Raw genomic sequence first — 27,692 nt, forward strand, 5'->3', positions numbered from 1 at the left:
GCTTATGTCGCAGCTTTGTGGTGTAACCCACGAGCTGTTGTTCCCTCGAATATATATTTTGAATGTCTAATGAAATCCGGCCATGCCTCCGTGACAAGCTAGAGGGGTGGTTATGCAGTGTGCACCGCGTGAAGTGCACATTTGTTGACATCGTGGCATTTACATGCGCATGTTTCTAAAGTGGTCACAGCTTTCCCTGTTGCACTTAGTTTAATTTGCATCCCAGCAGTTAAATTTTTTTTAGAATGCACTTCCACCTTCTAGCTCTCTCGCCCTAACCGAATGTTTACTTGACCTTTGCCTTGCTTACCTCAGCGTGTGCCGTTTATGTTTATAGTGCCTGCTATTTCTATCTTGTTTTTAACAACTCGGTGTTATCATGAGATGCTTGCCTGATGCACTTTATGAGAAAGAAATAATTTGATGTTGGTGTGATGTTTGCATAAACTAAATAACCTTGCACTCGGCCGCGCAACGCTTGAAACAACAAAGCTGGGCGATCATAGCCCAGCATTTTCCGGAAGTGCATGCGAACTTTTCATCTTATTACTCATGATTATGATAATTTCTTTTCGCACGTCTTGGACTTGCGGCCGTCACTGCGCATTGCATAGTGCAGCTTGCAACACCGACACCGCGTTCCAGGAGACCCCCTCCGTGAATGCGTCTCTCTCTCGCTCTCGTAGTGCGCAACACCTTTTCATCTCGCAGAGCACGAGCGCATGAACGCGCCAGCTGTGGACGAAGCCGACGCTGGAGCGCTATCATATGGTTCGCTATCATATGGTTCACATAAATGCACATTCTGCAAGCGTGGCTGTATAGCCTAGTGGTTACGACGCTCGCCTTGGGACTGGGGGTACGCGGGTTCGAATCCCACCTTGGCAAGAAAATTAATTTTCTTTCCTTTCTTGGTAATGACTTGCCACGCACCACAAATTACGGCTGGCTTAAACAGCTTCGCTGTTAAAAAAAGAAGGGACCCTGAAAAGGAAACTAAAGGGTTAAAGTTGAGGCCAAATACACAAAACCAATTCAGTGAACTCATGCGGCACACATCTATTGCGCATTCATAAGTTTCCCTTTCTAACCAGCCGGTGTGATTCACATACTGACGTGAAATAACATTTTTGATGCACACTCACAGATTTATTCATGGGGTATAAACTTTAATAGGAGCAGCAGAGTGTGTGTGAGGTGAGACAGCTGTGCGCTAGTTTGTTTGAACATGAAGTACACATCGAAATTGGCTGTTTATGTGATTGTGTATCCCAATGGCAACGAGAAACTAACACTCTTTTCATTTCACCTTCACGCAAAAAAAAGGCACTTTGAAACCGGATTCTGTCAGCGTACACTTCTGTTGACATTCGTATGTCGCAGGCACCTTCCCTTCAGGACGTTTGACGGCTGGCTCTCGAAGCCCTCATGTACATCAAAAACATGCCAGCTTCGCCGCAGTTTTGCCCCTTTCTCAACACTTGAACTCCTCAAGAACTGTTTGATACTGACATGCTAAAACCTGGATTTTCTTACGACTAGGGAAGACATCGAACATGAGCTGAAGCGGGCGAACGCATGGAAATGCATGCGGCGGTCTGAGGAGAGCTGCACAATGGGAAACGCCGCCACATTCATTGGTGACATTCACTGACCCCGCACATCACGCCTTCATTGCATCACCCTATGCATCGTCAGCTTTGTGCGCTCTCCCTCCGGAGCCCCATCCTCCGATACACGATTAAACTGCATCGATGTCGGAGGGGTGGAAGGGAGATCGGAGAGAGACGTGTGAGGCTGACGAAGTGTAGGGCAACGAAGGCGTGCTGTGCGGCAAAGACTGGAGTGGAGAAAGTGACACGCAGTCAAATGCTGTGGCACGCATCTTCTTTTTTCAAGGATTTCACTTTTTTTTTTCCGGTGCACACAATCACAAGCCATATTCAGTTGTTGTAACCGATAATGGGGCATGGGGGCATTGTAATTTTCACCAACTTTAGCATTCCAGAAATGGACAGAGACACAGTGCAAACGTATTGAAAGAAAAATATTTATCTTGACAAAAATTGTAATGAGGAAAAATGAATAACAAGCTACCCTGACACACCATAAACCCTATACACACATGATACACTCCTAAATCTAGCTATATACGAAAAAACAAACAAGCCTTCTGCTATATATTCCTCCACTCGACTAACCAACGAGAAGGCACGAGCAAACGAATGTTCTGACCGTCGCCAGTCATGTTGGACTTCGGCCCTGCGTGGTTCCGACGCGGCGTGGGCGTTGACCTCCGTTGCGAGCGATGAGGTTGTGGTCCTCCGTCGAGACCCGCGTCGCACAGGACGCGGTCTGGGCCAGTCGGACATTGGGCCGCTGACGTGGCCAGGCGATTGCCTCCGTGGCACGGGACAGCAGCCGGTCACGGCAGCGTGGGGCTGGAACGGTGCCACGTAGCACAGCCACGGCGACGCAGTCGGGGCTCAGGAGTTGGAGCTGTCACTAGCCAACGCTCGGACGTCCCCTCGCCGCTTCCCGTTTCCAGAGCACAGCTGGAGATGCATCTGCCCTGCTCCTTGTCCACGTCAGCAATGCCAGCTCATCTCCGCCTGTGTCTTCTTTTTCTTCATTTTTTCTTTTCTCTCGTGCTTCACACGCTTCACGTGCTTCTAGCCTCGCGATTCCCTTCTCCGTTGTCGACCGCCGTCTTCGTTTTTCTTTTCACATTATCACACAAGATTTGCCTGTGGCTCATGACATGGGTCCCCATTTGAAGAGTTTCTTCCACAAAAAACTGCTCATCGCACACCTCAGACTTCACGCACCAAGTTCACAATTAATGTTCACAACACCGTGCGTAAGCGTTTACTGTCCGTATATCACTTAACGGCACCAAATGTCTTATCTCCTAAATGCACTTCAGAATCCATATAATCATGTATAATCATGTCAGTCGCAAAAAACGTCAACATGATCTTTAAAAGAACTGGTGATGCTTATACAGTTCTAACGGCCACGTCCTCTGCTACAGACGTCTTGCAGTTAAGAGAGGATACGGGGTAAAATTTCTAATCTCAGGCAACATTGATGATGGAGGCAAAAGGCGTAGCGCAGTTAGCGCCAAACGTGTTGTCTGTGTTCTTCTTGTGTCCTGTTTCTGATGTGCTATGCCTTTTGCCTCCATCATGTTATACTAACAAGCCCAACGTGCAATGTTAGTCAACATTGATGAATTCTACAGCATTAATGAGAGGGTAGCAGTCGTCGTAATAAAGCTGAATAAGAGGTATAGATTATAGGTAGTACAAGCCTAAGCTGTAACCTCCCGTCGTGATGATGAAGAACTAGAATAGTTTTATAAAGATGTTGAATTAGCAAAGAGAAATGTGTGGTCTCAGTATACTGTAGTCATGGGCGACTTCAATGCAAAATGGGGGGGGGGGGAGGGGGAATGCAGGCTGGGGAACAAGCAGTTGGAAACTACAGCATCGATTCTAGGAACACTAGAGAAGAGATGCTGGTTGAATTCGTGGAAAGGAATAGACTCCAAGTAATGAATACCTTCTTCAGGAAGTGCAGTAACAGGAAGTGGACGGGGATAGCCAACATTCTAGTTGACATTAAGGAAAAAAAATGGAGCTTGGCAGACCATTTAATGCATAGGGTAGATAATCGGTGTACCATTAGAGTTACAGAGTTACATTAGAGTGTACCTTAGGACACATGTTTCTCTGTCGTGTTACTTACTCTAAAATGTGTGTGTGTGTGCATGTGTGCGTGCATGTAATGATTTCTTGAAAGGTAGTACATACTGTGGGTCATTGTTATTCATTCGTGCAGTATTCGTGTGAGTGTGTGCTTCATTAAGCATTCTCAATGAATTACGATTGCCAACTTGCTGAAATCTGCGCCGCCTCAGGCAGTTTTGTTGTTTGTTCTGTTCCTCACGCCTGCCGCCCTCTGCTTTTCATTTTCTTTCACAGAATAGTGCTTGCCAAAAAGCTACTGCAGTGGTACTTCAGGAGAAAAATTGAGAGGAAAAATGAGGAGCTCACAGATCTGATAAAGCAGAAGCGCTCAGTGCTTGACAATGTCATGGAAACTGAGACCTACAAAGTTGCCAAGGAAATTCTGGAGAAATATGATCCAGAAACACTCAGGAAAAGTGTCGTAAGTACAAAAGTTTCTGTTGGTTATAGGGAATGCTTGAGTGGCAATATACAGTTTCACTCCTAAGCAACATTGCCTCAATAGCCCAAGTTGTCTACCCACTTGGGCAACTAAGTATGTGCAACTGGGTTGTGATGCCATTGAGGTCATTCCATTGTCATTCCAGCTTTGTGATCTTACTCTTGTCATGCGTTGTCTTCACATCTTCTGCCCCAGCCTAGTGGTCCAAGTTGTCTAATAGCTTGGGTCGCTAGGTATGGGCTTGTGGTCGTGTTGTTGTCGTGGTCATTACATCACCGTCATTCCAGGTTTGCCATCCGACACTCGTTGCACTGTTGTCGTCACGCCATTGTCATCGTACATTCGTTGTCGCATTACCGTAGTGATGCTTTCGTAGTTGTTCAGTCATTGTCATTCCAGCTTCGCGATCTGGCTCTCGTTATGCTGTTATCGTCACGCCTTCTGCTCCAACCCAGTGGTCCAAGTTGTCTAATAGCTTGGGCCATTAGGTATGTGCTTGGGGTTGTGAGGCTGTCGTGTCCATTGCATTGTTGTCATTCCAGCTGTCATCCGACTAGTCATGCCATTGCCATAAGCCTTCGTTGTCATGCAGTCATCATCACGCTGTCATTTTATAATCACTTCAGTAATGTCATCTCATTGTTGTCATGCCGTCGTTGTCATACCATCTTCGCCGTTCCATCAATGTTAGTGTTTCTTCGTCATTGTATTGTAATGATATTGCTGTCACTTAATCATGATTATGCAACTCTTGTCATGCCATCATTGTTGGACAGTCGCCATCATGCCTTCATTGTCAGACCATCTTTGTAATGCTTTCGCGGTCTAGCCGTTATCGTCACTCTAGCTTCGTCATCCGACTCTCGACATGCTATCGTCGTCATACCACTTTCATGATACAATCATTGTCATGCCATTATCATCATGCACTCGTCGTTATTCCATTGCCCTCAAGCTGTTCTCATGTCATTGTCACTGTATTATCGTCATACAGTTATCGTCATGCATTCGTTGTCATACCATTGTTGGGATGCCGTTGTGGTCATTCTGTTGTCATCATTGTAACTTCAACATCTGAATCTCGTCATGCCATCGTCATCATGTTGTTGTCGTCATGCCATTGTCGTCACACAGTTGTTTCGCAATTATCATCACTTCAATATTGCCATCTCATTGTCGTTGATTCATCGACGTCATTCCTTGTTCCTCATTCTGTTGTGATCATGCTGTTGTCATTCAGTCGTGATTATTCCATCGTCGTCATGCCATCATCATCACTATGTCATCGTCACACAGACGCTATCATGCATCCGTTGTGCCATCATCATCATGCCGTCTTATCTGTACCACGTCGTCATTCCTGCTTCATCCAGTTATCTTCATACCAATGTTGTCATGCTACATCGTCATCTTCTTGTCCTCACATCGTCGTCATCGTCGTTATACAGTTAAAACCCGCGACGACGAAATATTTTCGTATCCCCGGCAAATGCCCATAGGATTCGATGCATTTTGTAGCTCTCGACAATGAAATGTCGCTGTGCAGTGCAGTCCACTTATAACGATATCAAGAAGAATGAAAAATCCTATCGTTATAACCGATTATCACTATATCTGGGCTGCCGTTAAAAAGAAACTGCCGAATGTACCTTTGTAGTAATGAAACCAAATTTACCACGTTGCAGAAAGAGTGTGAAAAATAAAATGTGTATTTATACCTCTAAACAGTGTCTCAGTCGTTAGGTGCACTGAAATAGTCAGAAATCTGTACTTGCTCTTGCGGAAGTTTAAGGTTCACAACTGCGGTGTGCACCACGTCCAGCGGCTGCACGAACACTGGCGGCTGTAATTTAGCGTGCATGAAATCACTGAGCAACTCGATCGACGGCATTGCACTTTGGTTGAACATCGGGCTCGGTGTTAAAGACAGGCCATCTCGTCGTCACTGCCCTTACTGTTGTCGCTCCCTCCGTCGCACAACGCCGCCATATGTCGTGACAACGATCGCTCCGTCGGAGATCTTTTCACAGAACGAGGCAGCACTATCTGCACTCGGAAACTCCTCCATCGAAGCACCACCTATTTCATCGTCGGTAGCAACATGCTCCCAGAGTTTGGTAATGTCAGCGGCTTCCATTGTGTTGGTTTCACCCATGGGGGTTTCATCCTGGCGCACAAAGCCCACCTTTTCCGTTGATCGGCATGGGCACTGCTTCTAGCCTCCATGATTGTGGCGCTCCCGGTGTTCATAATCGTTGATATCGTCGACTGTGCGAGCTCGTACTTCATAGTCTTGCAAAATTTGCAGCTTTGTCTCAAGCGACACAACTTTGCGCTTTGTCGGAGCACCTCCCGCTGCTTCTGTGACGCATTTCCGTGCTCGCTGAGAGAGAGAGAGAGGTTGTAAAGGGAGCTAGCGCCGCTCACTTATCGCTTTGTTCTTTTTTTCTTTCTCTTCGCCCTCCTTTTCTTCTATGGACGCTCACACGATTGCCGGTGACAAGTCCCCTGAACTTAGCTATGCGAAGCAGCTGGCGCCATCTTGTGCAGTCTGCGCCAACTTGCGATGGTCTCCGTGGCTTTTTCAACCGGCGTGCGAGTGGGAAGCGCTGCTCGGTAATAGCTGCAGATACGAACTCGCAAAGGCAGACTTTTGATCTAGATTTTGATCAGAATCTAGATGGGCAAAGGCCCATCTAGATTAAGGGCAACTTAGCAACGTAAACTTCATGATTATTCTGCATGAAAACACCCCCCCAGAAGCAAAATTTCGATCGTTACATCCAATATGCGGTGAATAACATATCATTATACTATATGGTTTTTTTTTCTCATAGCCCTAATGCATAAGTTGATACTCTTAAGTCGACTCATCGTTATAAACGCAATATATCGTTACATGTGATGTCGTTATAAGTGGACTGCACTGTACAGTGTAGACCGCTTATAACGTAAGTCGGCGGAGTCTCGAATATCAGCACTATAAGCGGTACCGCACTATAACCAAAACACCTATTTTATTGCAATAATGGACACTCCAGGCGCATTTCTGCCGTCACTGTCACTGTGCTCTAGGTTCTGTATTCGCTTACTACATAAATTAACAAGCACGGTGTCACGCGTGCACAAGCAGACATGAACACATCTCGCTCGTTGACCGCAGAAACGAATTGTCAAAACGCTCGAGTGACTAAGCGCGGCGAGCGAATTGACCTTTGTGCTATCATGCCTCTCGCTTCAACGCGACCTATAAGCGGCGAAAACACGGCGCGCGACAGACTTTCCCCGTCGCAGATTGCTTTCAAGATAGGGCCAAGGCCATCGTATCGCCGAAGTGGATCGTCGCAGATTACGTCCTGCTTCGGTCCACTGAAACCATTCTGCATTGCTTTGCTGGCGAAAATCCTCTCCTTCTGTTTGCGCCACTCCTGAACGCAAGTTTCGGATTCTCCGAACGCCCATGATGCGGCCCGATTTCCGTCCGTCTCTGCGCACATGATCACTTTCCTTTCAAATGCGGCATCATGATGAACTCGGTAGTTCATGCTGATAGAGCAGACGCAGAGAACATAAAGACAGACGATAGACGATTGCCTAAGCACGTGTAGTGCAGCACATGGAGGAAGCTATGGTGGCTAGGCTCTAGAGTAGCTAGGCTCAACGCGTGTGCGAGGCGGCCATTTTGAAATGCCAACGGCTATATGGTAACGCAGATTTAGGGTCGTACTCGATTCTATTGCGCACGCAATTTTGGGCTTGTTTTATCGGAAAATAAGTGCGCGTTAGATTCGAGTAAATACGGGATTTGTGGCTAGAGGGGAGCGTTTGCCGTCTAGGTTGACTGCCGAACTTCCAGGCAGCCGCACTGTAACCGATACGCGTATACATTGAGTGCTATGGGAAAATTAACGGGAGTTTGAAAAGTCTGTTTTATATCCGGTCCTGCACTATAAGCGGTTACATTATAAGTGGTCTATACTGTACTACAATCCTGTATCAATGAAATTTGCCGGAATGTAACCCTGCATATTACCTACTCGCGCAAAGCCAGCATGCTCCAAAATGTGCTTAAATGCGATTGCTTTGCACTAAAATTGCGTAAAATACCACAACATTACAGTTACGTGGGCGCCGCCATTTTTGTTTACAAGAACAACGAAGCGCCGAAAGCGATCGCGTGCACTGGGAGCGCGTCATGACCACCATTTTGTTTGTTGATGGCCTGTTTGAAGTGGCACACATGTTGCTACCCACATGTGACAACGGTTTTTACACACCTAGTGCAGTGCGTAATGTGCGCCTTGGTGAGAAAAATGCAGCAAAAATAAGATAATCCACGCCCCACCTACATGGAATTGTTTATGGTGCTTGTGATGGCGGTTGGAGCATGGAGTGCCGCACATCGGGCCGTGATTCAGGGATCGTCCGGGGAATACGCATCTCTCGCTTCAAGAACGCTGGTTTTGGTGACACACGACAGGCATCACTTACGGATTCGGCACTGGGTGTAGATTTGTGTGAAGGGGCCGTAATCTCTATCGATTGCCTTCAGGGTATACGAGATACAATCACTTTTGCCACCGGACGCGTCGGCGTCTACAGGCGACAGCATGCACTGGAGAAATGCTGCTGCATGCGTGGGGCGCTGTTTCTCTGCGTCCGGTGCTGAGTTACGCGGAATCTCGCAAAAGTCATCGTATCTCCCAAAGCAATTGACCGAGAATACTGCTCCGCAGCACTGCTGATCGACGCATGTGGTGCACTTTGTACTGTCGGCGATGCACTTCTATATCCTCAAGCAAAGCTTGCCGAAGTAGGCTAACGGAATGTTGACAGTAAAGTTTGTTCTGTGACGCATTACCTATCTGTGCTGTCCCATTTCGCAACAACGAAATTCTCGCAAAAGCAAATTTTCTTGCGCTCCCCGCCGATTTTGTTATTGCGAGGTTTGACTGCACGCCTTTGTCATTCCATCGAGATCATTCCTTCTTCGTCATTCCATCATCACTGCGTCGGTGACATACAGTTGTAGTTATGCCTCTATGCTCATGGGCCACCTTGGCACGCGAGTGCCGTAGCAAAGTGGGACGATGTCGGGTTGTGTGGCATATAGCCGAAGCAACGAAAGTCTCAGCATTACCACTACACGTGTTAAATAAATATGACTTCGTGAATATGGTCTGTTGCTACATTGCTCAATTGCTATTCGCATTATCATTGACAGTCATCGTGAGACGAGTTCTGCCTGCCGTAATTTTTTTCCAATGTTGGTATCGAAAATTACTATTTTGCAAGCTTTTCAAAATGCATCCAATCATACTTCACAAACATAAAATTTTGCATGGTGGCTGTTTTATATCTACCCGGTGTGAAATTAGGCTTGTTAAACTGTCCAAAATTTCATTACAGTTAACCTTTAAGATACACAATAAAGAGAATAACTAACTTAAAGATCTATAGATTTGACTTTAATAACCAAATCGAAGTTTATTTTATTTCTGTAGAGATACAAATTGAAGGACTCTGAAAAAAAAAAGGGGGGGGGGGGCGTTTTAATATAGCTTGACTGGTTCACAGCCCCCATCACATAGATCAGTCTCATCGTGGTGTGAGGCTTCAAAAATTAAACTGGATGTGGTAACGAATGGGTCATGGCTTCATCAGAATGATTCATGTTTGAAATCGCACATGCTCGTCACTCTTAAGTTTTGATAGTGCTATTGAAACTGCTTCCAGATATGATGAAACATTTAAAAAATTGCCATGCTGTTACAATGAACGCTTCTGACCCAGTCATGGTAAAAAGAGGAGGGCGCACATGAAGTACAGTGTAGACCGCTTATAACGTAAGTCGCCGCAGTCGCGAATATCTGCACTATAAGCGGTACCGCACTATAACCAAAACAACGATTTTCAAGCACTGCACGTATGCAAAACATGTAACAAGCATGTAGACACGCTTTGTACTATCGCGCGCACATTGCGATTACATTTTCGCCAGTGAGCTGATTAAAATATAATCGCGATGTAGCCGGTGCTCTTCAAGCTCGACAGCTTTGCATCGAGTCAAAACGAAACATGTTTGCCGTAACCGCTGCGGAAAAAACCGTGACCGCAATCGACACGATTATGAACGGCGACTTTGCAGTGCTGATGGCACGCGCCTGACGCACGCACCGAGTCTGGACGAATTAACTACCATTCGCTGCAACAACTGGGGGGCCGTCGAAACCGTGGTCGCTATCTATGCGATCATCGATGGTGACTACGCAGTTTTTTCGGCACGCGGCCGACGCGTGTACCGAGTAAAAACGAAACTACTGTTGGCCGCAACCGCTGCGGAGAAAACCACGGCCGTTATCGACGCGGTTGTGGATGACGACTGCGCAGTTATGAAAGCCCGCGGCCAACGCGGTGTTATACGCGGCGGTAAACGCAAAAATACAGGCTTTAAAGGCACAAATAGGCTCGAAGCATTCCGGCGTTGCCATCATTCACGTACGATTTCAACTGATGGCTGTGGCGATGCAGACTCCGCCGCTTCGTTTCGGTTGGACGCTAGCGCCGTTCTTGCTCTTTTGCGGCACTCCTCGCTCACCGAGCTTCGAAAGTAGTCCGGATTAACCGATGTGCAGCCAAATAAGTCCGAATTAACGAGAGTTTGATTGCATTGAATAATGCATACGCCGGCCGGCAGCACGCATCTTGTTTAGAAGCGTGCTCGCTGCCGCCCTTGTCGGCGAGATTTTCCCGCGGAAGCCACATTATAACCGGTATTTCGTCTCACGCGGCTGCGCTGTAAGTGGTATGCGTATACATGGAGTGCTATGTGAAAATTAACGGGTGTCTGAAAAGACCGTACTATATCCGGTCCTGCACTATAATTGGTTACGTTACAAGTGGTCTATACTGTACTAAAGCACGGAAGAATGACAAAACTGGGCGCACAGCAGTGCGAGCCCCACTCCAGTCCAACTGCGACGATGATCGGGTTTCCGATATGTGCGAGTGGCCGCAGTGCGTGGATTTCGGAAGCGGCAAAAGTCACATGCTCCACTCGTTTTCATTGCACAGAGAGGAGGTGTACAGCTTAAACAGCATGGTGCTGGGCGTGCTGTTGTGTGTGCGGCGGTGCGATATCGGATGCCGCAATGGCAGCATGCATTTTTGAGCAATTGTCCGTGCGGCACCACGTGCATTACGCCTATTTTAACGATTTGGAACGACCATTTATGTTCTTTCATCATGGGAACAACAGCCACTCAAGCATTCCTGTCATTATTCACGTGGCCCGAGTCGGCGAGAACGCTGCGCCATGCGCTGCCATCACGCAATGTTGCAAAGGATCAGCAGTTACTACGCCTTTATCAGCTAATCACAGTTCGGCGACGCTTCGTTTATGTGTTGCCGATTGCTGATGACGGTTCACGGTGACTTTCTACCTTCCGAACATAGCTTTTATTTTCGCCCAACGAACATAATTTTTCGGCTTTTGTGTGGCTGACGCATAGTCGTAATGCTGAAACCGCGATGTACAAGACCTTTGCAGAATGGCAGCATGTCGCAGTAGTTTCTGAAGTTTATGCTTCCAGCCGACTAGAACGCTTCGCTCTCTTTGTGTAGAGCAGGGGTTCTCAGGTACGTTCATCCCAGGGAACCCTGCTAAGCTCCATAAAGTGCCAAGGAACCCCCCCCCTGATTTAACCGAATTATCGAGGGTAGCAAGAAAACAAACAAATGCTGCACTACGTCAACACGCTTTCATTTACTCAATGAATCGTCAAATCTTGTTTCTATTTAGCACAAGACCAGTGCGGAAGCTGAAATTCTCTTCATCTCATGACTGATTAGCGCTAGCAGCGGCGAAGGCCTCGCGACATCCTTTGCGGCGCGCGTTTTCATCTGAGACGCGCTTTGCACCAACGGGCGCACATCCCGATTATTTTTTCGCCACTCAGCTGCTCGCCAACAAATTGTCCGTCCATCGCGATGTAGCCGGTGCTTTTTATCTTCTAAGTAAAAGCGAAACTACTGCTTGCCGCAACCGCTGTCGACGAAACCGCGGCCGCTATCGACGCGATCATGGACGGCGACCTTGCGGTTCAGAAGGCAGGCGGCTGACGCACGCACCAAGTCAAAACGAAACTACCGTTCGCTGCAAGAAGTGTGGACGAAACCGCGGCCGCTATCGACGCGATCATGGACGACCACTTTACGGTTCAGAAGGCAGGCGGCTGACAGACGCACCAAGTCAAAACGAAACTACCTTTCGCTGCAAGAAGTGCGGACGAAACTGCGGTCGCTATCGACGCTGCCATGGGAGGCGTATACGCAGTTGTGAAGGCACGCAGCCGACGCGCGCATCGAGTGAAAACGAAACTACTATTTGCCGCAACCGCTGCGGACGCAACTGCGGTGGTTATCGACGCGATCAGAGATAGCGACTACGCACTTACGGAGGCACGCGGCTAGCCGCCAACGCGGTGTTACGCGCGGCGATAAACGCAAGAATAAAGGCTTTAAAGGCACAATTAGGCACAAAGCGCTTCGGCGTTGCTGTCAGTCACGTGCCGCGTACGATTGCCGCTGAGGACCACGGCGATGCGGACTGCGCTGCTTCGTTTCGGTTGGACGCTACGCCGTTCTTGCTCTTCTGCGGCGCGCATTTGCTGTGCTCCGCGTTTTTTTTTTTGTTTTTTTTTTTTTCCTTCAACGTATAGGTCAGTGCGCACGCTATCGGCACCTACCCTATCTACAAATAGGAGAAATGCGCATGGTGGTAAGTTACGGCCTCCGAGCTTCAAGTGCGAAAGCTTAGGCGCGCTGCCCGTTCTGAGAGGTTGGGTGGCTACAAGCTGCTTGCGTATTTATTTCGCAGTTCGCGCGTTGCTGTTACGCACTGTGACGTGCTTTTTGACACTCAGGCATGGGTAATGGAGGTTCTTTGGATCAAGCGCACCTCGTGTTCACCGTTTTAGACACTTGTCGGGAGCGGGACCAGGGAAAATTTATCAGTGGCTCGCGGAACCCCGAGCAGGGGCCTGCGGAACCCGTAGGTTCCGCGGAACCCACTTTGAGAACCCATGGTGTAGAGTACAGTCATGTCCTGCTAGTAGTAAAATATATAGCAAGCACTCAAATAAAAAATAGTGGCTGTGCTTGCAGTTCTGAAATAGCAGGTCATCGGAACAAGGCGTCATTGTGAAAGAGCGATACAACACCGCATTTTGTTCTTTGTATGGACGTTTCTAAATGAAATTTGCAGCTAGGTGAGCGAACAAAAGTGACACTGAATGTGAAAAGTGTGATTTTCAAACCAAATTGCTGCCGAATTGTAACTGCTGATGGCAGCTTCAGTGCGGTTAATTTTTTAGCTTTTTTTTAACCCTTTAACTGTCACTACTGAGATAACTCGTGAAACCACCCACGCGCATCCCCTGCTACTCTCTAGTATACTCGTGTTGCTTTTTAAACTCACTCCCTGCCACTCCCGAGACAACTTCGTGCAAAAAAAGATTGCGTTCGTGTCCCGCCATCTATGGAGAGGTCACCTAAACACATAGAACTTGTAAATTAAATTTTACACTACAGATGGAGTTCACGTGTTTACACCCGCGTTGCTTCTTCTTGGCAGAGCGCAGCAGCCATGGCGAGTCCGCGCGCCACATGCGTCCGCGCTTTGACGGACGAAGAAATTCAAGAACTGCTGATGAATATCTTTACATGTCCTGTGGAGTATCATGGTGCATTACTAGCATGAAATTTCCACTGAACCAACATGAAAAAAATACCCGGCAGGGGGTGAGGAGCAGTCAGAAAAAAACCCGGCAGTGAAGGGTTAAGGGGGAGTTCATACTTATATAACGAACTACTGATAAAACGACCATTTTTCTCAGAACGGTTGAGTTCATTATAAACGGGTTTAACTGAATATGAACTCGCGCATTACTATGGCTTTTATAGAGCCTTTCTGCTTTTGATGAAATACTGTTTAAAGCAAAGCCAAGTTTCTTCCCCGACATCTTGATTATAATGAAGATTTATTGCACTTGAGTGGAAATAAAATGCTCAAATAATAATGTCTTTATTTGTGCATGGTTGTTGTAAAATACAAACTTCTTTGATACGCTATTTGCAGCTGGTCCCTTATGGCAGTAACAATGTTTCTAGTACACTCGGCATAGATACTTTGCGTAAATTTGATGACCTGCATAGATGTGCCCAATGTTGGCACATCTGTTTTGTGTCGTGTGACAAACACTGCAGTGATCATGACTGAAATGTGTACTCCGTGAAAGTAATTGATAACCACATGGAACATATTTCCTCAGAAATGGACAATATGTAAAATTCCGTAACCTGGCTTTCTCACACATTTAACCTGCCACAACCAAGATGGTCGTGTTCTTGCTAGTAGCACTGTTAATTAAAGCTGTAACATACATTTTGAAAGCTTGGACAGGGAAGGGAACGGAGGGCGGCAGAAATATAGCAACCAGCTCGCATGTTGACACATGAATTGAGACTCTAGTCGATATTTCCACTATCTTGGATTAGTTCAAATGAGGTTTGTGAAGAAACTCACTTGCAGGTTTCGCATATTGTCCATTGGAGTCTAGTCATCACACATTCTGAAATTAATGCCTTTTAACATAAAGATTCAATGAATAACAGAAAAGCCCCTTTGTGGTTCTTGAACCTACTGCCTGAATTTTTTTTTATTTTGTTTTTCAGAAATTAGAAGAGAAGACTGTCAAGCCATTGCTTGGCACAGATCCAGGTGAGACCTGCTTGTGGCTTGTTTAGTCTTTCAAGAAGAGCCTAGTAACCCACTTCTTCAAGAGCAACAGCGCTGCATTTTGCACATGTACTTAGAAGTTGCAGTGCAGATGTTATAGTGAAGCTAACAATATCCCCTTAAAAGTATTTGTGCATAGTTTTGGAAGAAAGCATGCTTAAGAAATAATCAGGCTTCAAAAAAATGCATGCTTTGAATAACCAAATCCTTAATAAAGATGGCAAATGGGAATTTTCTAGGCACATTGCAGTGGAACACGTTAATAGTAGCATATGTAGGACTAATATTTAATACTTAGTGGAAGCAAGGTGTAGTGTTACGAGCTAGCATTCTTTTGTCTGTGGCTTATCAGACAGGGGGAAGCACCAGTGTGTGCATGTCTTTTTTAAGGCTGTAGCCTGTGCTATTGCTTTGGTCTCCTGCATGGGAAAGTTAAGTAAAAAATGGTTTGTAAAGCCAATGAACACTGACGAATGCAGTGGCATGAATCAATTTATACCTTATAACGGTGATCGATGGGATTTGAAACATACTGCAGCTGCAAAACGAGGTTTTATAACAGACAACAGAAAATTATAGCTGTGATAGCAGTCAAGAAAAAAATTCTTTAAGGTTTGAAGTTGTTGCAGTTCTGCCTGTGTAGGAGTTCGTAAATTTGGTCTGACTCTGCCTTTTAGTGTAGACCCTAATGCATGCACTCCTAAGTATCTTGTAAAACAGAGGAGACACTGTGTCAGTCACATTGGGATTCTAAATTTAATGGTGTTAATGAAGGGTTATAACTATAGCAGTATACTTACTTTTTATGTGATAGCATTATAAGCAGACTTCATCCAATTTAAAAGCGTCGCATTCCTCTGACGACAAAAAATGGGGCAATCCTGAAGGCGGTGCGGTCTAACACGTGTCCCAAAGTGCCAGCTGTCACCAGGTTGCGTGTGACGCAGGCACCATGTGTTTCAAAGAGTGGCTTTGGCATGAGAGAAGCATGCATGCGACAATGGCCTAATGGTTAGAGCATTGCACTGCTGTGCTCAAAGACAGAGGTTCGATCCCACAATCAGTCGCGCATGGTTCGAGGTTTGATCCCACCATTGGCATCAGTTGTCATACACTATACACTTTGATAAAGGAGAGTGTGCAAGGTCGCCCTGATGCACATGCACACAACTGTCAAGATGTCACAATGATCAAAATCACGCAGAGCTAGCCTATTCTGGCCTATTTTTCTTCTTTTTTTTATGTTGTCATGAGCTCTTGCGATGAACCACTGATGCCACACAGATAACTAGGTGGAAGAAAAGGTGGAAGAGGAGAACGACGCTAGCTAAGCTGCCTTGGGACCGCTCTCGAAATGCGCTCATCAACCAGATTCATCTGGTTCTGCATTAAACACCTCGTGTGTAACAATATGACCTTTGGGGTTATATGGCATAAAAGAGGGCAGTGTTTACAAAGCAACAGAGTAAAGCATGCTCAGTAAGTTGAGGTAGTAGCATAAAGATCATAGGTATACAGTGTTTGCTGACATTTCATGAAGAAGTTCATTGGTGACGGCGGAGACACTTTGGCGAATGTGGTTCCATTTCTAGGACGAATGCAAGGAATCAGTTGTGACCTTGTTATGGGGATCGGTGCAGTTTGGAACATACTGTGGCTGCAGAGTGAAGTTTGATAACAGAGGATACAAAATTTGTAGGCGAGATAGTGCTCAAGTTTTGAAGCTATTGTGGTATAGCTTCACTTTAATATTAGTGGTATCATTATAGTGAGCTGTCTCCTAATATTCTTGAGCAGAATGTCAATTAATTAATCAAATAGGGGTTTTACGTTCGAAAACCACAATTTGATTATGAGGCACGTCGTAGTGGGGGACTGTAGGTTAATTTTGACCGCCTGGTGTTCTTTAATGTGCACTCGATGCTCGGTACATGGGCGTTTCTGCATTTCACCCCCATCGAAATGCAGCCGCCGTGGCCGGGATTCGATTCCGCACCCTCTGGCTTTGAGCAGAATGCCGACTCAGTCAAGTCAGGCACACGTCCTTAAGGATAGCAAGCAATGGTGTTCGCTGGGTTTAATGCAGTTAAGTCTTAAGCTGTCCACTACTGTAAGCAGTGCTCAACCTTGGCCCTCTAGTGCTGCACGCCCTGACCTCACATGTGCTATTTTAGAAATTTTCAATTTCTGGCATATTTTCAGGCTCAGCATCTTGTGTTCTCTGATTGGCTCAAAAAGTTTGGAGGACACTTAAGCTTTGCTTAGTGGAACACAATAGCATTCAAAGATCCCTGACTGCTTCTCGAGCTTCCCGGAAACTGCAGCTTATGTAACTGTAATGTTTACCAGGAAACGCTGGCGGAAAATGCTATGTACGAAGGCAAGCTTTCTGGCAGAAACGCGGCCTCTTGCGTGGGCCAATCTTCCGTTATTGTCAGAAGATTTTCGTTATTGTCGTTATTGTCGGAAGAACACAGAATTTGACGGTTTCCAGGACAGAACCCTAGATTACCTCTTCTAGAGATGCATTCAGCACATAAACCAGTGGGCTGTTACGGCTGTCAAGATCTGTACAAGTAGTGTCCGAGTAGTAGTTGTAGTCTCCTACTAAGGCTAGCAGGTGGCTATGGGTGGTATTCTTGGACGATCACTTTCGGAGATAGTTTCACTTTCGTGAGACTTGACACTGGATATATCAAAGTACAGTAAAAGCTCGATGATACGAATCTCACGGGGTCACGAAAAATATTCGTATTAGCCGAAATTCGTATCATCGAAACACAATTAAAACTACTGTCGAATCTCGATAATTCGAACTCGAAGGGGCCCGAAAATTTGTTCGAATTAAAAGGACGTATTTTTGAAGTATTCGTGCACCATAGCACGATGCACGAACGGTGCGAGTCGTGAAATATCGCGGCGCGCAAGCGCATAGCAAGCGCGGGCCACGAAACTGCCCACGCCGGCTAACGGTCGCTTCCCGATAACGACAGAAAACGAAGCTTCAGGGAGCGAGCGGGCGGCGCCGGCGCACGGGTGCGCGCGGAGACCTTCGAAGGTGAGGGAGGAGGGCGGCAGGGAAGCGGATTTGGCCGCGTCAACTCCGCCGCTTCGATGGCTCCCCTCGCCCTCCCTCTCAACTCCCTCGTAGCTCTCTCACCTTCGACTCCGTGCGCACATCTCCGTGCGCGCCCGCCGCCGTGCTGGCGCCAGCTTATTTTAGCCACCCCCTGAAGTTTCGTTTTCTGCCGTTATCGGGAAGCGAGCGTTTGCGGGCGTGGCAGTTTCGTTGGCCCGACTGTGCCTCCGCCGCTGCTTTCCTCTGCGCTGCTGCCGCAGCGTGCAAGGTCAACAAGTGACTAGAAAATAGAGGAGAAGGATTCACTGCCATTTTATCCGCGTGGCTGAGACGTCGGCACTAGTGTGTGCTAGAATACGGTTGTCTAGAACACTCTAGTCGGCGACCTTGCAATTTGAGAGAGGGGGAAATTTCCGCCGCGGGTTCTTTTTTTTTCCGTTCCTTCGCGCGCGGCATTGAGGGGTCTCTCCTGAGTTTTTGCTCTATGGCGGTGTCGGAGCAATGCCGGTCGGAGGTGCCGCCACGTTATTTGGCGCGCTGCTAAGAGCATTGTCGGTGCGCGGTATGTTCGAAATAAGCGTGTTCGAATTAACGAGATTCGACTGTAGCTAAATTAAAGAGTCAGAGGTGAACTCACTCAGGCACGTGTACGTAAAAAGTATTTATTTCTTGAAGCGCCACCGCTTCAAACTCTTCGCGCCCAGTTGCGGAGTCCGTGCTGTTCGGCGCCGCGCCTCCGCACCAAAAGAGGAGAGAAAGCGCGTGACTGCGCGCTGTTCTCTTTCGCGGCCGTCGGTGGGGCGGCGTTTATTCGTATCAACCGACGCAGGCTGAAAATCGATTCGTAACAACCGTTCTCTAGCACGTTGCAAAGTAATGGGGCTCGGCCGGGACCACAGAAAAATTCGTATCATCCGGAAATTCGTATTAGCCGTGATCGTATCATCGAGCTTTTACTGTATACGGCCGACAGTGCTCTTCGCACTGTGTGAAGATAACAAGCTTGGCACAGCGTCCGAAGCACTATCGGCCATATGTGTGACGCATATGGTGCAGAGTCATGTGAAAGTGATCGCCAAAGAATACCGCCCTGGTACAGTATACTCTCTTTAATTTGACTCTGGGTAATTAGATTTTTCAGTTAATTTGATCCCGACCAAAAGTGTCGGGTGGCGTCCGTGCCTTTCTATAGGCCCAAACTGTCGTTATTTCAATCCTTATTTCGTGAGTGCGTTGGAACACACGTCATCTCCCACTGAAAACCCTAGTAAGCTTTTCAAGCAATAACCATAGCTCACAATCTCTGATTTTGGTAATTACCCAATTTGAATGTACGCATTCTTTTTTTTTATGAGAAAGTTAGGCCGCAAATTTCTGGTACGATGAAATCAAATACAAAATCAAAACCGCCTTCGTGGCATGTGTGTTTTACCGCATGACACAGATATATTGTGGCGAAGCTCATTTTAAAACATTGCGTGTCGAAGCTGACTTCAAAAAACCGGCTGCCATTGTGCAACACACATTAGACCCTTCTCCATTTTGTTTTGCTCAAACATATGTTGTGCATTAGATTTCTACTTTGTTTAGGAGCTTTAATGTCATCTCTGTGTTAGTTTTCTACTTTGGACACAGAAAGTATGTGCATGTTTTATTTGGGGCCGTGCTAGAATCGGGCAAGTACTGCCAAATGAATCAGCAGTGTTTTTCGGTTTTTTTCTGCATGTCGTTTAATTCGACCTGTCAGGTAATTCAAGCAATTCCGTTGGTCCCATCAGGGTCGAATTAACAGAAGTCGACTGAAGAGATTTGAGCTTTGCTTACTTGCCAGTGCATTAAAATTCTCACAGTTGGCCAGGCTAACCTATCTACACAAAGAATCCCAAGCAATAAGAGTCCCAAATTTGGACACCAATCAAAGCTAGTGTGACTGTTGACTGGCAGTGGCCAGTTTGAGCAGTATAGCAACCATCTGACTTGGATAAGTCTGAGGAAGGTGGCAGTCTAAGGGTGCTGCCATGTATTTTATGTGAGTCTTTTGAAATGAGTCTTGCAATGCATTTTTAGTCAACTGTTCAGCAGCTTCCCTAGCACCAAGGAGGAGCCAGTGTAGGGCTAATATATGGCTACATCGGCTGAACTTTGGTCAACATATGCCCATTGGCTTGACATTGTCAACACTTCTAGCTTACCTGGCTTAAAATGCCACTCAGCAAACCGAAATTGATGCAAGAGGCACGGCAGCATGGATAAGTGCCGTCTTCTGCATTATCTCTCTCTTCAGGACCTTGTCCTTGTGTCCTTAAAAACAGAAACAGCACAAGAAATGGGAAAAGAGAGACAAACCAAACACATTGTGCCAACCGCATTGTATTTGTCTCTTTCTTGTCACATTTCTTGCGCTGTTTGTGACCCGCATTCCTTGTCTACTTCAGGCATGTTGAATCTATCTATCTAGCCGTGGTTGTAATGCCGTTGTGGTTGTTCCACCATTGTCATTTCATCTTCCTCATCTGACTCTCGTCATGCCGTCGTCATACCCTTGTCACACCATCCAATTGTTTTCGTGCCGTTGTCATGCTGCCTTCGTTGTTCCATTGACATCATTTCTTTGGCATTCCATCATAATCACCCCGTCATCATTCAGTTGGGATTGTGTCGCCATTGTCATGCTATTTTGTCATTGCGTCATCATACAGTTGTCATGATGCCATCATGGTCATTCCATTGTCATGAAAACAGACCTGGTTGTACCATTGTTGCCATCTAATTGTCCTCATACATTCATCATCATTCCTTCTTTGTCATTCCAACGTCGTCACTGTGTCGTATACAGTTCTTGTCATGGCGTCGCGATCGTGTTTGACCCTGGCAAGCGAGTGTGTCGTAGCAAAGTGAGCAGATCCCAGAGAAAGTGTGTTGCATATAGTTGCATATGTCGCATTGTAAATAACGGTGTCTTCAACACTACGATGTCATTACATGGCTTGAATGTTAATAGCATTATGTCGACAGTCATTGTGAGATGTGTTCTGCAGGTATTTTTTTAAGCAGTCGTATTTTTTTTATGTATTAAGACAATAAGACTCTGTGCACCTGCATAACCAATTTGAATAGTTGCGCTCGTTTTGCAGTATATTGTTGAATGGGATAATTCGTAAAGCCATTTGAAGCCAGAAAGATGAAGCTGAGGCAGATCCATGAACTTGCCACCAGTCCCCTGCTTGGCTGAGCTCCCATGCTTGCAGCTACCGTCGACACTAGCACCAGAAGGACAACTAAATAAGCGTTAGCGGGACATGGACATAAAAAGCACATAAACACACATGCGCTTTTTATCTGCCTTTTGTGTGCCTTTTTACGTGAGGGTCTCGCTCGTGCTTCTTTAGTTGTCCTTATGGAGTACTAATGTGTCCAAACTTCCACTTTGATAAACTGGCACCCGATTTCCCATCTAGTAATTTTTCTACGAAACTCTACACATTGCGGTCTTGCAGCCTCCTTGTGCATTGGGTGCTTGCCGCCACCTTACGCTTTTATTAAAGTTCTCTAATGATGCATAACTCCTAAAGGAATGCTAATTTGTGTAATAGATAAAAGGATTTTGTGCTTGTGTGTGTGCCTAAAAATAGATGTGTTTGGCATGCGTAGATTTGCGGCGGCGCATGCTACCCCAACCCATCAAGGGCGCCCCCATGCGCCCAGGAGCCCGGCTACCTCACTCGAACCTCAAGATGCCTTCCTCCTCAATGCCCAATGCTCCCTTTGAGGAGCGCCGCATGATGGTGGTTGCTCCAGGCATGTCGAGGAATGGGCAGCAAGCACACGGTGAGAACTGAATCACCCACACAGAGGGGGCACCATAACCTTGATTAGTTAGAGAGCTTTAGCATGTCCATAAATGTAGTGCTGTTTGCGGAATGCCAGGTTTACCGTAGGGGTAATACAGCAGCGACAATGCTGGTTGTAACGTCCGATGATGCAGAGTCTTAACGAGAGAGCACACAAAGTCTGTAAACCCAATACTGCAGCAACTTTCATATAGACCCTTTTCGCAGAGTAGTTTGCTCTAGAGGGACGATATGGCGCATCCGGCGGCGTGCCACATGTTGCCTCAAGTGAACGTCAAATGGTTACCACTTCTACATTCCTACTGTGGGACCAGCTGTTGGAAATATTACTTGGTGATGGCTAACGCACTGTGCTCAATTCATGCTGCAAAATGTGGAACGGTAGAGGGAAGATGTGTGCAGTATTTTGCTGAAAATATCGCGACTGGATTGTTAAGAAATGGAACGAATCTGTTTGGCCACGTTCACGGACCGCTACTACACAAGGTCTGCCTGCGTTGCCGACCTTCACGATGCACACTTTTCTTCAAGGATAAAAAATTCACTCATCATGCACGTATCAAGAATAAGTGAATGGGCACAGTCTTGAATTCATGCATTGAAGCATGGGTGATGGTGACTACACTGATATCACACAAATGTTAAACTGAACGTTTCATGACAGTCCACAGAGCAAGCGAGGGACTGGCGATACAGTTAAACCTGCTTATAACGAACCTCCATATAGCGAATTCCTGGATATAACGAAGTTTTTCTATTCCCCGCCGTTACTCCATAGAAGCACATGTATTTGAGACCTCTACGTAACGAAGTGGCAGCGGGAGACCCCCTCGATATAACGAATTTTCCCCACCGACAACCTAGAGATTTTGCCCCAAATTTTGTCATTTTTGCGCGAGCAGCAACCGGAAGCACCTCTGCCGCGACGGAATGCAAAGCGAGCGAGCGTGTGCGTGCATGCGAGCGTGTGCGAGGCGGGCCTGCATCCCTCGACCTGGCGATCTTGCCGCCGCTGGCGTGACCTTTCTTTCCCCCTCCCTTCATTCAAACTTGGATCCTGCCGCTTGCTGCAGCTGGCCTAGCCTGCCAAGCTGGTACTCTCCTTTTCCAGTTGATGTTGCTGACGTGCTGGCAGACGCTGTGACACATCACACTCGATGAGGGCGGACACGCGCTGTCAAACGCTGGCGGCGTGTGGAAGCGCCGCTGCAGAAACGAGCGAAGTGACCTTCGTGCTGTTGTCTATCGCTGCAACGCAAACTGAGTGCCGAGAACACACAGCACGCACAAAGCTACGAGCCGAGCCGCCGACGCACCTACACTGCCTCGACTCTGCCCCAACGCAGATCGCTTTCAAGATATGGCCCGTGCGACCGCGCGCCGCCGCGCAGTACGCAGTTGATTCCAGAGTACAGTACAACGCCGCCCGCTACCCCCCCCCCCCCCCCCCCCCCTTGCTCCCTCGCCGGTGCCTCGAGCGCAACGGAAGAAGGCGCGTTTCCTCCCTGCTTTTCTTTTATGCGCGCGCGAGATTTAGACGAGGTCGTCGGCTCCGCTCGCACATTCTCACTCGCACATACAGCATACGGCGCGCGGCGAGTGCGTTATCGCCCTTGGACTTTATACAGAACATCTATGAGGCAACACCAATTTTAGGGCCACAACGCATCATAGACACCATCTTTAGATAACAAATATGGATCTCAAGGGCCATACTTTTGCTGGCGGAAACAGAAAATACGTCATAGTTGTCGCCCCCGGCACTTTGGGCGGCTAGTGCCATCGTCAAGCCACTGTTATGATCGGCTTGGAACTGCACCTGTCAAATGTGGGAATCAAGCTCGAGCGCCTTTCCCGTGACGAGATAATCCTCTTTCATCCCCGAGAGAGCGTCTGACCTCTACGGAGCAGACGAAAACAGCGAGCTACCAAGAAGGAAGACCCGAGGGAGAGGAGGTCGCCAACTTGACCGCCCGACAGAGGTCTGACACTTCCACAAGTTCCCCGAAGGAGTCATCGGCAGGTTATGCCTGGAATCTGTATCTCTCCAATGTGGGAAGCAAGCCCCAGCGCTTTTCCCCTGACGAGATAATCCCCTTCAGCCCCGAGAGAGCTCTCATCTCTACGGAGCAGACGAAAACGGCGAGCTACCAAGAAGGAGGACCCGAGGGCGAGGAGGTCGTCAACTTGACCACCGGAGAGAGGACTTCCCCGACGGAAATGACGGCCACCACGAGGGGATTTAAGGCCGTCCTGGCCCCCGTGTTAATCAGAACCGCTTGAGACTCAGATAGAGTCAAAACCATGTACCAATGAAGTGAATACAATCTTTTCTATTTTTCATCATCACTATGCCCGCCTTCATCGTCGTCTCCTGATTCCTGCGGTGACGACCCACCTCACCCGGTCGAGATTATATCACCACCAAGCCAAGCAACATGATAAGTCAAAATGGCCGCTCGGGCCAGCGTGGGGTGGCAGTTCGCAATGTACGATGTGGGAACGGTCCCACAGTTGCAACGCAACAGCGGGGTTTCCAATGCATTGAGTTTTGTGGGAGCTGTGCTGGGACTGGCCGAAAACGACGTAACAGCAGGGTTCTACTGTAACACTATACGACGCTACGACACTATCGTGACGCTCGCTTTTGGTTTCCGATGCCTCGCACTTGTGCGAAACGACACGTGTCCACGCATCCAGTACCTGGTGTGACATTCCAAGAATGAGTGCTTCGACGAAAACGGAAAACGGGTGCGCGTTACAATCGAGGGCGCGTTAGAATCGAGTAAATACGGTAAGCGTTTCTTTTTCGAATTTTCGTGCCGAACCTGCATATAACTAAATCCTCTTTATAACGAAGTTTTTCGGGAATTTGTCAATTCCGTTATATCCAGGTTTAACTGTACTACATCCTTACTACAAGCTATTAGATTGAAATTTCAATAATTCGAAATCTCATAATTCGAATTGACAGATAATTCAAACTACTCTGTTGGTCCCGGCAAAGTCATCCTATTTATTTGAATAGGGAAAAACTCCTGTGAAATCGAACTCCAAAATCCATGCAACAGTTATTTCGATCAATATCTCACTCCCATGCACCGCTTTTCGCACAAACCCGAGCCAAAGGCGAAGGTTCAATGCGTCGCAAGCTAGTGTAATGTCATGTGCCGTAAAAATGTTGAGGAAAGAGATGCGGCAAGCCGAGACTGAACTGGAGCAAGCAGAGCAACGTGCATTCTCCTTTCCCATCCAGCTTAAAAGAAGTAGGAGGAGCCCCCAGAGTGGACCGGATCACGTTACCATGTGCACGTAACTGCCTTTGCAACTGAGCAGTCCCACTGGCAAGTGGCGAATGTGGCACTACTAAATAAGAAAAAAAAATGTGCAAAGGTGCCCTGATAGTTCCTGCCACTCTTGGCCACTTTGCCTCTCTTACTAATGAAATCATTGGGGTGATGCACATTTATTCAAGCCTATTGGTTTGACGCTGGCACCAATCCTGTGTTGTGCATTGATGGCATTTCACACTCATCGCACTGTGTGGGTCATCAGAATTAACTGCTGTGAAGATAAGAAGAGCTTCCAATGCCGTAGCATGATGCATATATTTGCCAGGACCAGGGAGGGAATCAAACTGCCAAGCTGGGCGAGTTGGTAGGTTGCCGTCTTCGAAATCAAACAATGCGAAATGGGTGAAGGACAAGGAGCGAGTCTTCCAAATGAACTGATTTTGCCATTAACAAGGGTTAAACAAACTGTTCTTACTCTGTTTTGCTAACTACTACTCTGAACGCTGTAATTGCACTTGCCCTGCCGTTTGTATGTCTTGAGCATCCTGTCTGCTTTTGTTACGAGTTGAAGTTGGTGCAACTTTGCGCAAATCCAGGTCCGCTGCCGGTGCCTACCCTGCCCCGGCCAATCCTGCCTCGAGAGAGGACAGCTTTTGACCGAGTCATCGACTTTCTCGTGGGAGAGGGCCCCAGCAACCGGTACGCGCTCATCTGCACCCGCTGCTGCTCACATAACGGAATGGCGCTCAAGGAAGAATACGAGTACCTGTGTAAGTCCTGACGGCCATTATTGCTTCTCTGTTCTCGACGTTTGGTACACTAGACCAATGCCTCCTTCCTTCTCTGTGCTTCGCGGGTTTTCTGGCTATAAAGACAGAGCTGCAGGACTCAAACATGTGCATAGCTGCTACACATAAGCCTTTCATTTTGTGTGCCTCTTCTAACATGAGAAATAGAGAACGGAATTGTGAAGAAGGGGAACTGAGGAGTCCAATTTTTGTTGATCGACAACCATATGAAGCCAAGGAAAGCATGAGGAAAATTATTTGTCGATTTATGATAAATGTAAAATTGATAAGGCAAAGGGCAATGAAAGCGGATAAAAAAACAACTTGCCCCCAAAGGGGAGCTGAACCCACATCCTCCCCATGATCGTACTACTGCATATACTCAAGTAAGGGACGCACTTTTCTTCCTGAAAAATTGAAGCAAAGTTAAGGGATGTGTATATTATGCTGGGTAAATTTCAGTGGAACTTTTTTGAAACAGGAAGAATTGAATACATAGTAAGACGATACTGATTTTAAGAAATGAATTAGATAACTTACCCTTGCTCTTCTTTTTTTTTTTATATTGCACTTAAGTAGGTTCATATTGACGAGGTTCTACTAAATTGAACTGAATTTGTACGTATTAATGAGGTTCTACTCTATGTTTCTTAACCACTTATGGCTTGGACTATCTCCACTCTAGCTTGGTTGGAGCACGTAGCCCCATGCTATTATTCTCAGCGGCACTCAGGCGAGTGAGTCCAAAACATGACAGAATGCAATATTTGGGTGAACTGCGGTCATTTGCCTTCGAGTGAACACTTTCTAGAGCTGATGGAAAAAAGCCACAACTTGTACCATGTGGTCTCGATGAAGCATTTGCAGAAAAGCAAAGCTACAACAATGAAGTGAGCAAATGCATAAGAAAGTTTGACCGACCTGTAGTCCTTTTGCTGTCGCTGCTACAGCGGGAAGATCACCCGACATGACATGTCAACCTACTTATCGCATTGCCTCACTTTTGATTCTTTGCCATTGACCACTGTGGTCTGTAGTCTCACGATGGTTCAGACTGAGACGACAAATAAGAATGTGGCAGTGGTTGAAAGAGGAACTTGCCTCTGACGTGGCCTTGGGTCATGGTCTCGCAGATCCCCACAATTCTCATATTTTTTTTGCACGATCAGATCCAGAGAATACATCTTGTGAACCATGTGATAACGCCCACATGATAGCAAATGAGTGACAGAGAGGTGTATGGGACCACCAGCTAGAGCAGCGTGAATCTGGATGCTATAGCCCACAGCATATTTCACCCTGTGTTAGATCAGTGGGTGCTTTTTTTTTTTTTTGACAACCTCGGAAGTTTGTGACCTTGGGCTCACAAAGTGCCAAATTTGGTGTACACCAACTTCTCAGGTCGTGCGGTTGGAAACAATACACGTGTCAGTGTAAAAGGGCACTTCTTTTCTGCACACAATCCCTGCGAGTCAAAATGAGAGTACAGTGTAGACCGCTTATAACGTAAGTCGCCGGAGTCGCGAATATCTGCACTATAAGCGGCACCGCACTATAACCAAAACGATTTTCAAGCCCTGCACATATGCAAAACATGCAGACCAAGCATGTAGACACGCTTTGTAATATCGCGCGCACATCGCGATGTAGTCGGTGCTCTTCAAGCTCGACAGCTTTGCACCGAGTCAA

The 27,692-nt window shown here is 46.9% G+C and overlaps 1 protein-coding gene across 3 annotated transcripts in view; it reads left to right on the forward strand.

The window, feature by feature from the left end:
* LOC119455539 (endoplasmic reticulum junction formation protein lunapark-A-like) overlaps positions 1-27,692 on the forward strand; it is a 59,651-nt gene that overhangs the window by 13,283 nt on the left and 18,676 nt on the right. For 2 of the 3 annotated variants that reach the window (XM_049668861.1, XM_037716943.2), the window contains exons 4-7: positions 3,987-4,173; positions 14,929-14,974; positions 21,723-21,899; positions 25,812-25,985. In XM_049668861.1, the coding sequence (XP_049524818.1) occupies positions 3,987-4,173; positions 14,929-14,974; positions 21,723-21,899; positions 25,812-25,985 (584 nt within the window). The remainder of the gene's footprint in view (positions 1-3,986; positions 4,174-14,928; positions 14,975-21,722; positions 21,900-25,811; positions 25,986-27,692) is intronic. The other variant, XM_037716944.2, reaches the window with a different exon arrangement.

The sequence above is a fragment of the Dermacentor silvarum genome, chromosome 6 (assembly GCF_013339745.2).
Source record: "Dermacentor silvarum isolate Dsil-2018 chromosome 6, BIME_Dsil_1.4, whole genome shotgun sequence".
In the NCBI taxonomy this organism is placed as follows: Eukaryota; Metazoa; Arthropoda; class Arachnida; order Ixodida; family Ixodidae; genus Dermacentor; species Dermacentor silvarum.